Source organism: Pelodiscus sinensis, chromosome 9 (assembly GCF_049634645.1).
Source record: "Pelodiscus sinensis isolate JC-2024 chromosome 9, ASM4963464v1, whole genome shotgun sequence".
NCBI lineage: Eukaryota > Metazoa > Chordata > Testudines > Trionychidae > Pelodiscus > Pelodiscus sinensis.
The window spans coordinates 9,506,102-9,524,099 of NC_134719.1; the positions used below are offsets into that span (position 1 = coordinate 9,506,102).

General features: G+C 39.1%; 1 protein-coding gene across 7 annotated transcripts in view; it reads right to left on the minus strand.

Annotated features, from left to right (window-relative positions):
* Positions 1 to 17,998, minus strand: part of TUT4 (terminal uridylyl transferase 4) — an 84,807-nt gene that overhangs the window by 41,819 nt on the left and 24,990 nt on the right. For all 7 annotated transcript variants that reach the window (XM_075935978.1, XM_075935980.1, XM_075935979.1 and 4 more), the window contains 8 exons: positions 16,385 to 16,473; positions 14,791 to 14,842; positions 9,507 to 9,576; positions 6,086 to 6,212; positions 3,284 to 3,403; positions 2,667 to 2,882; positions 2,343 to 2,517; positions 76 to 827 (listed from right to left, as the gene is read on the minus strand). In XM_075935978.1, the coding sequence (XP_075792093.1) occupies positions 76 to 827; positions 2,343 to 2,517; positions 2,667 to 2,882; positions 3,284 to 3,403; positions 6,086 to 6,212; positions 9,507 to 9,576; positions 14,791 to 14,842; positions 16,385 to 16,473 (1,601 nt within the window). The remainder of the gene's footprint in view (positions 1 to 75; positions 828 to 2,342; positions 2,518 to 2,666; positions 2,883 to 3,283; positions 3,404 to 6,085; positions 6,213 to 9,506; positions 9,577 to 14,790; positions 14,843 to 16,384; positions 16,474 to 17,998) is intronic.

Genomic DNA, 17,998 nt, shown 5'->3' on the forward strand with positions numbered 1-17,998 from the left:
AAGGAGATATTTTGCTGCTAAGTGCTTATTTTATTGGTGTAGGAGTAAAATAACTCCTTTATTTATATCTCTTACCTTTCCAGAAGTCAAAATAAACTTATCAAATACATAATGCATTTCTTCTCTGGAGAGGTTATCTTCATCTTTAAAGTTGCAAACATCTACCATTGTTTTGCAGTTGTGCGAGGTAGCTGATGTGCTAGTGCACTTCTCCTTCTGTAAACACTCCATTACTGAACTCTGTCCACTTTCAAAATTAGCAAATGCATTAATAGAATTTGGGTCATGGAACCGATGGTCACTGCAGTTACAATGGTGGCTTAGGTTGTCTTCGGTTAGACAAATTTCTGAAGGCTCTAGATCATCTTTTTCTTTGAGTGATTTTTGCTTTAATTCACAGCATTCTTTAGAAATAAGAGATACTGTTTCCCCTCTGTCTTCATCATAATTGGAGTCCAAAGCATCTGTCTTATTTACCAACAAACTGTCTGTGTTCTTGGAAATACATTTCCTCGATGTAGATTCCATTTCATTAAATTCAAGTTCACATTCCTGTATACTACATCCATTTCCTGCGTTCTGTTTCTCTAAAACATTTTCTCCCTGTGGAAGGCAACAGTTGGCTACAGGTTCACCAGATTTTGCAGATTTCTTGATGCTAATTTTTCCCTTTTCTTTTTTTCTGGTATCTGGTTTGGATTTAATCCCATCCTTAGTTTGTGGACATGCAAAATATTTATATGCTGTCCTGAACCGCTCCAGGATGTACTCAAACACCATCTGGCTATTTAGGCTTCGTGCAACATTCCTCTTTAGTGCAAAAGGATCTAGAAAAAGACAATTCAAGTAGTAATGCACTAGTGTAAATCAAGTAATACTTGCACAATAATGTATTTCAATTTTGTAAGTTATTAGTATTTTGTATTTCAAATTACAGAACCTTATAATATTATCCAGAACTATATTTACTATGCTATACAACTATTTTTCATTTCATCTTAAATAAATAAATAGCTCAGACATATATTGTTTTTAAGTACCATTTAAGGATCTCGATTCCAATAGAATCTATAGACTTTTGTGTATAATCACCACATATTTACTGTAAACGCCTGAATAATAAAAATTATGTACCATTTCTGCTTTGTTAAAAAAATCCTATATTATGGCTAATTCTCAAACTTGAAAGCAAAGTAAATATTCAGACATTACAATCAATCTTTTAGTAACCCTACCCAATGTTTTCTCCTCCTCTAATATTTTTTCGCTGATGTAATTTGAAAAATAATTTATTACAAACTATGTCAAAATCAGGAAACTCTATAAAACAAACTCATAGAGTTTCATATTTTGTCTCTCCTTATAAACCACAAATTTGGTCTGGAAGTTACAAGTCAAAAGAGGACCTTCATAACTGCAGTTACTGACTATTCCATCTCCGATCTTAAGGATCAAGTTGGGTTGCTTCTTCCTCTTACATCAACTCCTGTACTAAAAATTCAGCAAATGGAAATTAGATGAAAACATTGTTATGAGGATATAATCCCTCCCTTTTCTGACTCCTTATTCTTTTCTTATCTGTTGGCAACCTTTAAAAATCTGTACTTGGTCCACTCCATTTCCCTCTATGTGCTTTACGAGAACTCAAGCACAACCATCTCTAAGTTGATGGCTATCAAATCTATTATCTACTTTCAACCTCCACCTCTTTTGTTCAGACTCTCATGTCTAGCCATCTCTCCTACATCTCCTACTGGATATCTCACCACCTCCGTATTTTATAAAAACTGTGATCTTATATTATTCCCTAACCTTTTCTTGCCTCCTCACTTTTCTGTCACCACTGACAATCCAAAGCTCTGATACATTATTTTCTGATCTTTAACAAATACTGTGCAATTATTTTAAAAAAATAAATAATAAAATAAAAGATTGTTTTCCAAATGAATAAAACTTAGGCAAAGAATTATTCTCTCTCCCATCATCACATACCACATTAGATATCACTATCAAATTTACTCCATCCCATGGCTTTCAAATGTTCTACCTTTGGCAAAATATTCAGTTTTTAATATATTTACAAGGGCATACACATCATCCTACTATGCTACCCATCAGCTTCCCAGTGTCAAAATATAGCCCATGGGAGATTATACTCCACTAAGCTGGTTCCTCAAGCAGCCTGGATAACTTTTGCACATTTGCCATCTACACTGTACTATTGTCTTCATTTAAATCTATTCCAATTTCTTGTCCAAGAACTAAAAATAAATGTTAGGTAAGGAAATTCCAAAGAAGAGCGTATCACGCCTGTAGACCTGGTAGAAAGTATATTACCCCACCTTCAATGGCTATTCGCCTTTTAGGCCAGTTTTTGTTCTCTCTGGTTAAGAATTCTTGTACCCGTATGCTGATGACATATTCTTCCAAAGCAAATTCCAGTGTGTAAAACTTCAACAGTTCTAACCAGAGTTGCCCGAGGGATATTTGGTGTGGTTTTTCAAATGCTAAGGGAGACTGAAACAAATATGAATGTTTAAAGCTGCAGTAAGAAATGAAAATTCCAGTATTTTTCTAGGGCTTTTTTAAACAGAAAGTGTAATGATCAGACAGCAGAGGGGTAAGACAGCAGGTATGGTCTCCATTCAGATAAAACAATAACTCACTTTGCCATTTTTCTCCTTTGCATTATTTTGGTTGTCCGCTTCTGAGCTTGCTGGCTTTTTACCACCTTTTTGCTGTTCAGCTTTAGCTTTGCCTTCTACACCACTTGAGTTTTTCCCCACTCCATTATTTGGTGGTTTGTATTCCCATCTCACAAACTTCTCTTCTATACTTTTCAGTATGTAGTCATCTGCCCTCTTTGAATCAAAGCCTTCAATCTAAATACAGTTAAAGGATTTCTGAGAACAAAATTGTAGGTTGCATACCATCGTTGGGTCAAAACATAGAAATGGCAAAAGGGACACGCACGCACACACACAAAAAGATAATTTCCTCAACACTACTATTGGTAGCTATGCATGGGAAGAAAGGGGTAATCACATTTCAGTGTGAGAGTTATTCCTTCCCCGTGAGCCAAAGAACAATATTGCACAGTTGTGCAGGTGTATAAGAAGAGACTTTCATTTCCTCAGAAGTAACATACACAAGTAAACCACCCAGAGAAAAATGTGGTAAGTATTTATTTAGAATACTTCTTATGATCTATAAAATACCAGTGTAGCCATTGCCCCTTAAAAATACTGCAAGAGTAGGATTATTATATTGCCAAAAAACTTACCCAAGTGCCTAAATAAGATGGTAAAATGGATGGTTTTCTTTGTTGAAGAAAAAATATCACCATTAAGGCAAAAGAGTATGAGGGAATCCCACCTTCTGCCTGGCAGTCAATATGACACAACTAAAAAAAAGATAAGACAGCTATAGTTTTCTGATAAGATTTTAGCATTTTCATTATATATTATATAAATGAGTCTTTGGAAAAGTTCAAAAGGAATATGGAGCATATGCTAAAAACTGACTAGAAAGTCTTTCATCTCAAAATCCAAGGAAATGGTAAATTTTTACATAGAAGTTTTCTGTTCTACAACTCCTTGAAATCCATTTAGAACATAACACTTTACCTACTTTTTTCCACACCATGCAACTCCAATGTTACAGTATTATTCAGACAGTTACAGTAGACACACACTGACCAGAGGATAAAATATAAACTCTAATAATTTGTAAAGTTCTTCAACTTCGCTGCTGCTACTCCTGCATGGACTGATTCTATCAAAATTTTATGCTTCTCCCAAGGATTTATGGATTTGGTCAGAGAATCTGCTATTGTGCAATTGCCAGGTACAGAGGGTTTCCTCATACCTAGCACTATATGCTGATAGAACATTTTTTCATGTGAGCTAAAGAGGTTTTTCACTATTTTTCAAGTCAGACTTCAAACAGTTCTTTTTTCTAGTTTGTAATGTTATGGTCTTATGTATTGTACAGCACTGATTCATGAAACCCTCTTCATAAAAATATCAATAATTAATAATCTACTATATATTTTAGAGAGTTTGTCTGTCTGCCTGTCCATTCATCTGTCTTTTTGTTCAAGAACTCCTCCTAAACAGTAAGAACTAGGACCACCAAATTCAGTATACTGCTTCCTCTCACCATAACTTAAAGCAAAGTAAGGGTTTGGTTATGCCAGGAAAATGGGATGTGCCTGGAATGGCACTGTTTCTCATAAATCCATGCAGAAAAAAAGAGACAATCACCTGGCAGGTGAAAGCCAACCATCCCCTTCCCCATCAAAGACTGCCAGAGCCTCGCACCCAGAAGGCACTTTTTAGAGAGGGTGGGAGCCTGAACTCCCCCCCGTCCTTTGGATTCATGCAGGAATATTTCTGGCTGTTCCACTTCATTAGGGAGTGAGGGGAAAGAGCACAGTTTGCTGCATTCCTCACTCTGGTTGGGGATCACAGGGGACAGATGTATAAGAATACAAATGAGTACAGCCCTCTTAAGTATACTTTCAGATGCCAAATCCTTTTATAATTGAGATCTGAGGTCATTACTAAGCGATACTTGACTTTAAATGACTTGCCTTTATTTAAAAGTGCATTCCATTATGTAATGTTACAAGGGTGGGATTATGGATGAAGGGCTCAGTAAGCAGGCTGCCCCAGGAAGAGAGGACAATCCCAGCCTCTCTCTCACAGAAGCTTGGGGACAGGTTAGAAGTGCTTCTCCATGGCTACTGCAGCTCCAGCGAGCACAGCCAAGGAAGGGGTGCAGGTCCTAGGGCTGGGGCAGGTCCAGGTTCATCTGCTCTTTGCGTTCTCCAGGCAGAGTTAGGAATGAAGCAAACTGTGCACTTCCCCTTTGTCCTGATGAAGGGGAACAGCCAGAAATGTTCCCGCATGAATTGGGCAAAGGGTGTCTGGAGGGTGGGGGGCTCAGGGCTAGGGCAGTCCCAAACAACAGGGGAGGAGAGAGCAGGAGGGAGATTAGCCAACCCCTTTCACCTGCCTGGTTTTATGAGGCCAGGTCTATATTACAGGGGAAGGTCTGCTTAAGGGATGCAAATCCAGCTATGTAAATAATCTAGCTGGAGTCAATGTACCTGAAGCCAAACTTTGGTGCCATTCCTACAACAGGAGGTAGATAGGAGAAATGCTCCCATCAACTTCCTGTATTCTTTGTGATAGCAAGGAGTACTGCAGTCGACAGGAGCACCCTCAGCATTCGATTTAACAAGTCTTTACTAGACTCGCTAAATCGAATGCTTGAAGATCGACCACCATAGCTTCGATCTTCCCACAAAGATAGATGTGGCCTGAGAAGCAATCCCATTCCAGGCACATCCCATTTTCCTGGCATAACCAAACACTTACCTCATTTTAAGTTATGATAAGAGGAAGATGTTTACCAAATCTGATGGTCCTAGCTCTTACTGTTGAAAAGAAGTTATCGAACAGACAGACAGACAGGCAAACTTTCTCAAATACATGACTGATTACATACAACTAGGTGTGTTACTGCTTGTATTTCAGAATCCAGTTCAGAACGATCATCTCTATGGTTACTGTAGTCTATTTTGTGGACCCTTTCTCTGTATTCCTTCAATCCACCTTGCACGTCTCTACTCCCTCTTTTCCTTCAACATAACCTTGTCCCTGTTGAGGAAAGAGTGCCTCCTTCTTTGTAGCTTCTCCTGTTAGCTCTCCAGCTCAGCCTCAAGTAAAGCTCTGCCTTATGTCTCAGAAGAAAATATTTTTTCAACCTTATCATCTCTCTCCATGCCTCTCTCCCTATCCTAACATTTCTTTCTGTAACTGAGAGATATAAATGCTGAAGAATTTGGGGATAGTTTACAAGAAACATGCTACACTAGACAATAGTACATTCTGATTTAGCAAAAACATAAAATATTAATATAAAACTTTGATATTGCTGCATTATAAATTACATGTTGTTGGTGTCTATGTCAAAAAAAGTATATTCACATAACACATTCACTGCTGTATTATACTTTATGTCCAATCCTCAAAGGGGAAAAGACATGTTTAAACAGTCTTTGTTTTTAACAACTTACTCTAGCCCAGTAGCGGAAAGCCAACACCAAAGGAGTAAGGACAGGTTCCAGTTTGCCAAGTGCAGCAAGCAAGTCAGTTGTAAGACAGGCCACATCATTTCTAGCACTCACTTTACAAGTTAAACCACTGTCATTAAGAGAGAAATAAGAAATCATTTAAGTTTATAATTTTAACTCCAAGTAAGCAAAGTCTGAAAGATTGCTATCCCAGCATATTGAAAACAAATACCAGAATATTTCTCATGAATAAAAGTGACCATTTTAGCAAGCAACATGATACTTACCAAATTGAGTTAAATTCTCGTTACTGCAGGAGTTGATATGGAATTCATAAAAATCACTTCCACATATAACAACGAAAATTATTGATTTTTTTTTATGTTCAGCTCCACCACTGATTAACTGTGTGGCATTATGTAACCAACCTAAACTTCCTATGTGTGTTTCCACACATGCAAAATGGAAATAAGACATTAATCTCCTCCTCCTCCTATAGCTCTCCCCATCATTCACTTGTCATTACCTAACATCGGGTACAAAGTAGACATTTCACTGAGGTTGGTTAGTATTCATTGCCCTTGAGGAGAAAGTGAATCTGTAGGAGGTGGAGAAGTGGCAAACCAAATTAAACCTGAAAAAGCTAGTACTTCAAATATAAAATACTAGAAGATTGACCCGGCATTGTTCGGGTCCTTAACTCAATCAATTTTTGTTTTTTTGGAAAGTAAAATCAAAATGTACATGCTTCATTTGAATCATTGCTCTGGGATGGGGCAGGGGATGAGGGATACAGTATGCCAGCTGCTCCAGGGAGAGAAGACTACCCCTGTCCTTTCTCTCTCAAATATCAGTAAATAGCTGTCCCTTTCTCCACCCCTACCCTAACTGGGTTACAGCTGTCCTGGTCCCCATCTCCAGCCCTTTGCTGCCCCCTCTGGTTATTTACACAGCATAACTGTCACTGCTTTCCAGCCTATATTATCTGCTGCACCCATAAGGTCATCATATAGTAGAGCCCTACCTTTCCGTTTTATTTTACTGGCACAACGAAACCCTTACACCTTGCTTTTAGTTAGAGGGAGCTGTATACCAAATTTGGTGCGCCTAGATTTTACCATTTAGGAGGAGTTCCTGAATAGACAGATAGATAGATGGACAGACACACTTACAGAAAAACTCTCTCAAATATATAGCAGATGTGGTAAACTGGGGCCTTGATTATCATCTTCAAAGTGCATTTTTGGGTTTCTTTTTGTATTATCTTGGTTTATCTTCTCTCTCAGATAATACTTTTTTTTAACAAAAAGGTAAAAGGGCCTTGACTCTTTCAGATTAAATACAAAAACCAGAGCCAGTCCACTCATTTAAGATCTATGCTGTGTGTTTATTTTTTAATTAAGAGCAGGGATCTACAAGCTAAATCTTCTCTTAAGATACTGCACTCTACTTCCCATAATTATTAATATTTACATTTTGGTAGTATCTACAATGTGCTAGCCACATCCATACAATAATTCCTGCCCCAAAAGAGTAGCTAGAAACTCTCCTAGTTTCTAATACTTACTATACTAACTGCCAGAGGGGATGTCTACACTACAGCGTTATTTCAAAATAATTAATTCGAAATAACACGTCTACACACAAAATGCATTTCGAAATAGTGTTTTGCTGGGCATCAGGTCAGGAGTTACTTTGTGTGGCTGCTGCCTGAGGCTATCTGAGGCCTGTGCTTAAAGGGACCCCTCCTGGACAGCCGGTTCTCAGGTTTTCATGCTTGCTTGCCTACTTTGATGAGGGACAGAAAAACATTTTGTCTCTGTGTGCTCTGGTTGCCCTCACTCGGGACACCACAGCACTCTGCAACATGGAGCCAGAGCTGCCCCTGGGCACTTTGGTGCTTCTTGTGGACGCGTTGCTGCAAGCCTGGCTGCACTTGCTGCAGGCTGCCATCTGGGAGGTCCATCAGGGTGCTGTCAGTATCCAGAAGACCCTGTGGGAGAGCTTCCACCCTGAGGAGCACTAAGAGCCTCCCTGCTCTACCCCACTGGGGGCTTGTGCCTCATTCCTCCCTCACGTCCTTCGACTTATCCCCCCCCCCAACCTCTCTTCCTGATGTCAAATAAAATACACGTATTTTCATGAACACAAACTCTCTTTATTTAACAAACCTGGGGGAGGGGGAATGAAACTCTGGTGAGACTAGGGAAAGGAGGTGGGAGAGGGGAGGAAAGAAGTTGGGAGAGGGTAGGAAGAAACCTGGGAGGACGGAGCTGGAAGGGGGAAGCAAGGAGAAGAAGGGGGAGGGGAAGCTCAGGGTTGCGGGTCTCACCGGTTTTCATGCAAACCTGCTCCCGCGTTCGCATGTGGCCTTTGGTGGCCAGGCTAGCAGCTATCCTGCCATAGACGGCCACGTTCCTCCATGTAGTGCAGAGATCATGGACACTGGGGGCATCCCCCCCAAACCTGAATAAGGTCCATGATCTCTGCCCTGGACCAGGAAGGCGCCTGCCTTCTCCAGGCCCTGGCAGGCTCCTGGGAGCTGGCAGACTGCACCTGGGGAGCGTTGGAAGGCTGGCTGCCAGTGGCTTGCTGGATCATGTCTTGGGGCCACTGGGTCAGGGGCAATGACTGCTGGCTCTGGGCTGGCAGGCTTGGAGCTGGCACAGGCACTGTGGCCAGAGTCTACCCCTTAAAGGTCTTCGGGGAGAGGAGTGTTCTTGGTTGAGGCTGGAGTGGCCACCAGGGCACCCTGGAGGCCCGCTATTTCGAAATAAGTGTCTACACACCACTTATTTCAAAATAGCTATTTAGAATTTGGTGTTATTTCTCATGGAATGAGGTTTACCAAATTTGAAATAAGTGCTCCGCTATTTCGATTTAATTTCGAAATAGCGGTTTGGCTGTGTAGACGCTAGTAAAGTTATTTCTAAATAAGGGCTGTTATTTCAAAATAACTTTGGTGTGTAGACATACCCATATAGTGGTATTGTACACCATTAAAGAGCAGCTACATTTCATTCAAAAGGTGGCTGCACTTCAGTAGTTGAGGAAGTTGTCTGCTCATGTTGCCTTTTCAGCACCTCATGGTTTGTGAGGATAAATTTATTTAATGCTTAAAAGATCCTTAGATTAAATGGTTAGTATAAGTTTTAAGTATCCCCTGAGAATGACTCTCTCTTTTCCTTATTTAACTCCATCCAAAAGGAACATTACCAGAGTCTCCCACCTGGTATACTCAGTGAATCATACCTAGCCCAAGTGAAAGGATGAAGTCATCTTCTCTTTCTGGACTACCTTTTTCACTATTTGCATGATTATTACATTGACATTTATTGCTGTGAGCGCAATATACCAGCTGCCATGCGATATGAATAAGTAGAATAAATGTTGATATATTGATAAGGAATCCTTCTAAACAAACCTTTTAACATCTTTGCAAAAGACAACAGGAACTTTGGCATGGAAATCTGACTCCACATCTGAGTAGATAGCTAAACAGGAAGAAAAGACAAAAATATAACCTATAAAAGTCTTTTATAGTTCTCCCTAATAGTTTCTTTTAGCTTCTAGATTCAAATTAAATACAATTAAACTGCAGGTGCCATCTCTCGAAATGCTTTCTGATCACTTTGGATTCTCACATTTAATAAGGAAAGGTTATTTAGCTTACAGTAATGATAGTTCTTTGAAATGCATTGTTCACAAGGACTACATTCTTGGCGCACATGCAACTCATGCATCAGATTATTTTTTGCCTAGCAATGTCCACTGGGGATGCATCTGCCCCTTCAATATCCTCCCTTCCCTTCCCCACCTCCCACTACCAATGGCAGAAAGGGCTAAGGAAGCCTACATATCCCTCAGTTCCTTTGCTGAAACAGAACCCAGAGGACTAGGACTCTATGGGTATGTCTACACTGCAGCGCTTTTTCGGGATAACATTTGTTATCCCGAAATAGCATTCTGCATATCTTAACAGCAAGCCCGTTATTTCAAAATACATTGGAAATAATGGGCTTGTTATTCCGATGTCCCATAAACCTCATTGCACGAGGATTAAGGGACTCATTGGAATAGCTCTCTATTTCGAAATTAGTGCTATTCAAAATAGGCTATCTGGAAATAAGCTACATAATTTGCATAGCTCAAATTGTGTAGCTTATCTCAAGCTACCTGCTACTGTGTAGATGTACCCTACAGTAGCAGTAAAGGAGGCTAGAGCATGAATCCAAATGGAGAATGCCTCTTTAAGAACCACAGTTACGGTAACATAAGTAAGCAATCATTCTTTCTTCTTTGAGTGATGGCCCACATGGATTCCATTCTTGGGAACAAACAAGTGATTACCCGTTTGCTTGGAAATGGATTAGAGAAATCTTACTTAAATAATTACAGAACAAGCATGTGAAAATTGGAACTTCTACCTAAGTACAGTGTCTTGGAAATGTGTAGACTGATCTCCACATAGCTGCCCTACAAATTCCAGAAATTGAACAGTCTTCAAACTGGCAACATAGGCTCATAATGTCTATTGGGATGGGCCTCATATGTCTCAGTGTATCTTTGATACCATCAGGTAGAGAAAAGGGGGGAAAAGCATGACTTCAAAAGGCCAAGCTGTTTTAATGTGAGAAGTACTTGAGGGTCTTTGGTATTGAAGCCTGGATCAGGTCCAGAACCTCGTGAGCTGCCCATATTGAGAACCATTTCCATTTGGTTTATGTTTTCCTGCTCTCTATCAGGATTTCCTAGACCTGTAGGGAGCAATCTCTGTCTATGGTACTCAGCTAGCCACTGCGTCAGTTGTGGTGACTTTGGGTTTTGGTGGTATATCTGGCTGTGGTGCTGTGAGATGGCTTTGGGGTAGGCTGAATGGCCATGTGTATTAGTTCTATCAGTCAACACTTGCTAATGCAAAATATTAGAATAATTATGGATTTGTCTCTTGATTTTAGAAGTTTGGGGAGCAGGGGAAATGCTATGAGATCCATGCAGAAGGACTTACTACCCAATAACTACCCTAGGTTCACAAACCCTCTGGAACAATAGTTCTGGCTCTTTGCATTGACATTGATGGCTCCCCCAATGCAATAATATTGGCTCTATGATGGACTTCCTCAGTGTACATTCGTTTGCGGTAACAAACTGATTGCCAGGTTGCTGATTCCTAGGAGGTGAAGAACTCTATGGTGCTGGCACTATGTCCAGAGCTTCATAGTTTCTAGACCTAAGAGGAACAAGCATACACCACCTAGCTTGTTTATAGTGCATTGCTGACATGTGGTCCATCACAATTTGCACTCTGGGGTTTTGGAAAACAGATAGGAAGGCAATGAGGTTAGTGTTATGGGTCTGAGCTCCAGGAAGTTAATGTGAAGTACCATGTTTTCTAGAGACCAAATCACATGCCTCTTTAAATTGATCCAGGTGGACTCTCCAAGCCCATTCCTGACACATCTGTGATTATTGTCCTCAAAGGGCAGGGAACCTACTGTACACATCTGTGGGTTCCTTCCACCATCTGAGTTCTGTGATGATACCATGATCTTCTCATATATTTGGTGTTTTGCCAGGGAAAAGACCAATCTGAGCCAGGGATGAAGTATGGCAAAGTGCACAATGACATCTGGTTTAGCAACCCCAGACATGTTTCACCCATCCTAGACAGGTATGATTCTATCCCAACCAATAGTGACTGCACTGAAACCTATCTTTATGGAGATATACTCTTGGTGACCTGGAGTCAATTATGACTCTTTTGTACTCTATCACCTTCAATATAGTAAAATTATTTTTTGTAGTTTACTTGGAGGGCCAACAAAGAAACACAATGTCCATTCCAGGCTTGCTGCCATCTCCTTCTGGGATCTGCACTGCTTCAGCCAGTTGCCCAGGTAAGAGTAGATATGAATACCTTTCCTGCTGACATGTGCCACTACTATCACCAGGCACTTTATTAAGACTCTTGGTTCCATGGAGTCCAAATGGCAGTAGAGTGGACCCCACCATAAATCTTAAGCATTGCCTATGAGATGGACAGCTATGTGGAAATATATAACCTGCACATCAAGAAATACCCTTCAGTTTTAAGCAATATAGACAATAATTTACATCCTGAATCCAAGGTGGGGTATATACACATTAAGTCTCCGCAGGTAGAAGATAGGACGAAAACCACCTTTTACTTTGGGATAAGGAAACATTGGGTTTAGTATCTCTTGAATGCCTCCTAGACAAAGCAATGAGGCCACTTCTGTATATAACAGGCTCTTTTGGGAAGGATACCTGCAAACATATGGGGAAGACAGCTGAAATATATAGAGTAGCTGTGAGCAACAACAATTAATGCCCACTGTAAGCTGTGATGACCATATAGGCCTTGGGAAAGTAGCAAGGTGGTTCCTCAAAGCAGGAGGCAGCTCTAGATTGGTCCCCATCATAGACAAGTATGATTCAGTGCTCCTGTTAAAACTGCTGCCTTTGAGAGGCTTACCGAGGAAGCACAAGATGGGAGCCCCTGAAACATCTGGGCTTCTCTCTGTGTTGGTATTCCAGATGAAAGAAGCAGTCCTCTCTTTGCTGGGGACAGGGTTTGCATAGTCTTCTATAGAGAGCAAGTCTGTAGATTCCCTGGGACCGCATTGTGACCTTTAAGTCACTGAGGTAGTGAAGACCGTAGTCCACCCTCTGGCTGAAGAGCTCCAATCCCTCAAAGGCCAAGTCCTCTACAACAGCCTATACTTTGCACAGTACACTGCCCAGTTGCCTGGAGACATGAGACCATTTGTCTCAATGTGACATTGTCTCCTTGACCTTATGGACATATCAAACGGACCATGGCTACTATAATGATCTCAAGATCATCTGAGATCTCTTTTTAACACTTTGTGGTCTGCTTTAAACTTAACTATCTTGAGTAATATTGTATCATCTCCAAACTCTGCCACTTCTCTGTTTACCCATTTTTACAGATCGTTTGTGAATATGCTGAACACCACAGATCCTAGTACAGATCCCTGAGTGATCTATTTGCCTCTCTCAATTCTGAAAATTAACTATAAACTCCTATCTTTGTTTTCTATCTTTTAACCAGTTACTGATCCAGGAAAGGATCTTCCATCTTATCCCATGGCTACTTACTTTGCTTCAGAGCCTTTGGTATGGGACCTTGTCAAAGGCTTCCTGAAAGTACAAGTACACTACATCCACTGGATTACCCTTGACCAACATATGTTGACCTTGTCAAAGAATTCTAATAGATTGGTGAAGCATGATTTCCCTTTAAAAAAGCTGAACTGACTCTTCTCCAACAAATCACGTTCATTTATGTGTTTGATTATTGTGTTCTTTACTATATTTCAACCAATTTGCCTGGTACTGAAGTGATACTTATCAGTCTGTAATTGCCAGGATCACTCTGGAATCTTTTAAAAAATGTATTACATTGTCTGTCCTCCAGTCATCTGATACAGAAGCTGATTTAAGTAACAGGTTGTATACCAGAAAGTAGCTCTGCAATTTCATATCCAAATTCCTTCAGAACTCTTGGATGAATACAATCTGGTCCTGATGACAAATGTTCCCTCTAATATTTTCCATACATGTGTGGAATATTTGTATGTGCACCAAAGCATGTGTGAATGTGCACCACCACTAGAAACATAAAACCTTGTTGTAGGCACTCTGCTAATCAGCTGGACAGCATGTGAATCTCTCCTGAGCATCTGCACAATTGCTCAGCTTACAGGGAACACTACTGGTAACTTATTACTGTTTAACTTATCAATTTGTTCCAAAACCTTTTCTACTGACATCCCAATCCAGGACAGTTATTCAGATTTGTCACCTAAAAATAATGCCTCAAAAGTGGGAATTTCCCTCAGATTCTCTGCCGTGAAGACTAATGCAAATAATTAATTTAAGTTTCCCCCACAATGGCCTTGTCTTTAACACTTTCATCATCCAGTGGCTCCGATGACTGTTTGGCAGGCTTGCCACTTCTGATGTACTTAATTTTTTTGCTGTTACTTTTTGTGTCTTTTGTTAGTAGTTACTCAATTTATTTTTGGCCTGCCTAATTATACTTTAATACTTGACTTGCTTGAGTTTATGCTCCTTCCTATTTTCCTCAGTGTGACTTAACTTCCAATTTTTAAACCATACTTCATCATTAACTGCCTCTTTTACTGTGTTATATAGCCATGGTGGCATTTTTTAGTCCTCTTATTTTATTTGGGGTATACATTTAATTTGAGTCTCTATTATGGCATTTAAAAAGTTTCTGTGTGGCTTGCAAGCATTTCACCCTTGTGACTTTTTCTTTTTTCTTGAAGTTAAATGTTATCATTGTGATCTTCCTTGGTATTTTCTCTCCACCAGGATGTTAAAATTTAATTACAGTAATCACTTTTACTGATCAGTTCACCTATATTCAGCTCTTGAATCAGATCCTGTGCACCACATAGAATTAAACTAAGAATTGCCTCTCCCCTTGTTTCCAGAAGTAGCTGCTCCAAGAAGCAGTCAATGTCAATCTAGCACCATTCACTAGCATTAAGTAAGAAAGAGCACAGTAAAACCATAATTTCTATCCTTTTTATAATTAAAATATTTGGTATGCTTTATGTTGTAATTTTCCCAGCAACATTAGCCCAAAAAGCAGGTAAGCAAGCAAGTATTAATTACAGATGAAGAAGTTAACTCACCACTGTTTTTTAAAATGTCAAGCACCTGTATCAGAACATCTGGGTGACTCATCTAAAAATGAGGACCAAGCAAAAATAAGACAGGTTATTTTATTCAGACCCTGAATTACTGAATTTTATAATTAGATTAACACATGTAAATTGTACAAGTTAAATACAACAGGTTTATCGTCAATTTTTCTACAATAATTCATTGTAATCATTTACTGATATATATGAAAAATGTTAAACATATTCATCCATGGAGTCCGGCAGGATACAAAATTTTGTATCCACATCCACATCTATGTCTGTAAAAATGAGCCACAGATATCTACGTCTGTGGATACCTACAGACATAAAGCAGATATCCACGGATTTACAGGACTCTATTCATGTACTACCTGAAAGTGAGTGCTAAAAAATAATTCAGATATCTTTCTATTTCAAGTTATATTCTCTGAACTCTTCTAATACACCCATATGCTTCAGCTACCCATTAAAAATAACTTGAGTACTTAAGTACTGACATTGAAATCTGAATCCTCTCATGACTGTGTTTGGCTATAAGTGTTGGCTTTTGAGCTTGTCAAATAAATACATAGCATAAAGTTTGATTTATTTAATAAATTTTGTTCAAGGAGCACATTTTTAAACATGGAAAAAATCTTTTTTCAGAAGCCTAATATACTTATAAAAAAATATTTTAAAAGCAAACTGAAAATATGTTACCAAAAATGAATTAAAATTTTGTTTTCATGTGACCAGAGTATCAACCAAGAATAGATACAGTGTACTAAGTCTACATTTGCTTTAAAGGGTATCCCAAAGTAGCTCCAACTTATCCTAATTATTGCAACACCTCAGAATGCAATACTCAGAGAGATGCACCCCAAAGTATCAACACAGATGTCATGAACTTCACTGGAGTGACACAGTCAGCCCAATAGAACACAGCTTAGTAAGATTTTTGAGTATGTTTTTTCGGAGGAGTTGTTTTTTGTGGTTTTAATAATGTGGCCTTTTTCTTCCATTACATTTTTATTACATTAAAGATGGTCACATCACATATTAAAAAGATGCACCAATAAACTTAGCCTCCTAGGACACGTCTATTCAGCACAGCAAAGTCAAATTAAGCTACACAACTTCAGCTACGTCAATTGTGAAGCTAAAGTTGAAATAGCTTAATTCGGCTTTTGGCACGGTCTACACAACAAGAAGTTGAAGAAAGAACACTCTTCCTTCGACTTCTCTTACGCCTCGTGAAATGAGGGTTACAGAAGTTGCTCGCTGTGTAGACGCACATTTTGTTATTTCAAAATAACGTTAGTTATTCCGAAATAAAGCTGCTGTGTAGCTGTACCCCTGTTGGCCATGTTCATTTTAAAAAAACTGAAATTACAGCTACCACACAGATGTAATTTCCCTGAAACAATGCAAAATGAAAACTTTTGTCAATTTGATTTACATTATATCAAAATACCAAACAACATTCAAACTATGTGCTACTTTTGCCATTACAACAATTAGCCTTAGTGGAAGATAAAGACAATGGAACAGATATAAAGTGCAAGTTACCGACTTTTTTTAGTTAAGACAAGATACTACATACCTTGGAGGGAAATTTTATGTCAATATTAACATCACTGGTTTTAAAAGCAAATCTAGTGAGACAGGAGCCATACATCCTCAGTGAACATTCTGGAAAACAGAGAAAGGTGTTGTCACTGGGCTGACTATCTTCAGTACACCCTCTCATGGCTTAGGCAATGTATACCTTTATCTCTCTTCTTGGACTATTCTAATGAACTTCCTGTCAGGCTTTGTCTTGGTCAAAAATGGCTCTCTTTGGGGACTGGGTTTGTTAGTAAAATTCAAATTCTCAAAACAAAGTCCACACAACCCAACATTTCTCCTCCTTCTCCCAGGCCTTCTTACCCAGGGTCTTAACAGTCTCTCCCCTGGTTGGAAAGGGTCTTTCCACATACATCAGTACCGGGGATGAAGATAGTGACAAGTCTTACAGCCTAGGTGAAATTACTTGGGCCTGTGCTAGGGGATGTAGTAAGATGAGGGCCTGAAACAAAAGCACATCGAGCACAGGCCTGGTTTGAGACCTGAGGCTAGCTAACGATGGACAAAACTTGGCTAATATGAAGCAAAGCTAAGCTATGAGCAAGAGGCAGGCCCCCGCTCACAGACACAACAGTGTAAAACACTAATTGGCAATAGGTCCAGGTGTAGAACAGTAACTGGTACTAGGAATGGACTGTAAAACAGTAACTGGTACTGGTCATATGTTGACAGCACCTTCCAAAAGAGACTCAAAGAACACAGTTTTCACACTCTCACAACAAAGAAAATATTGTTCTCTACATATTTTTGCTGTAATTTGTGACTTTCTTTATCCTGTAAAACCACAGATAGTGTCATGGTGTTATTCTATACTTTTAAAAATAAAGATTAGACGGTTATCAAGTAGCACTGTTCTACCTGAGTATTGCCAAAAATGTTCTCCGTGTATTTACCAGGGCACCTATGCCAAATAATTAGATTAGCAAGTGCCTGGGCATTATTTTATTAGTAAAATTTACCCACAAAATATTAGTTTGCAAGCTGGTATAGTATCTACTTAAACAACTGTGTATCTATATCTACAATGGGTTTTGACCAGTTGAAATACACATTAGATGCATTCTAAACCAAATAATAATTATAGTGATATTACAACAAAAGCCATTTAATCACACACAATTATTTATCAAATATTTTTATATATTTTATGTAGAAAATAAGTATTTTCTGAAGTTTGTTCTGTAGTCATTGGGTAAATTCCAGCTAGCCACAAAACTGGGAGTAGTCCCTCCTTCCAAATTAGGACATGCTGCTAAAACAATGTTAGTTCCCTTTATCCTGGCCATGATTAAATCAAAGAATGTACAGATTCTCAGGAAAAGTCATAGTTTGGTAGAGACTGTTTTCCACTTATATACAGAACATCTGAATGATCAGAAGTATTGAGGACCTGTGGAAGAGACTTGTATATGCTAACCAACAAGATAAAATTGTGGAAGTCATCATTTTTCATTCATCCTTTCAAGAGTGGAGTTGACTTCTTGTTTTTGTGGTGGGCTCAAATGAACAAAACAAGTTCAATTGTTCCTGGACTATAACTGGATAAAAATTTTAGTTCTAGTTTGACAATATATAAAATTCAGAAACCAGT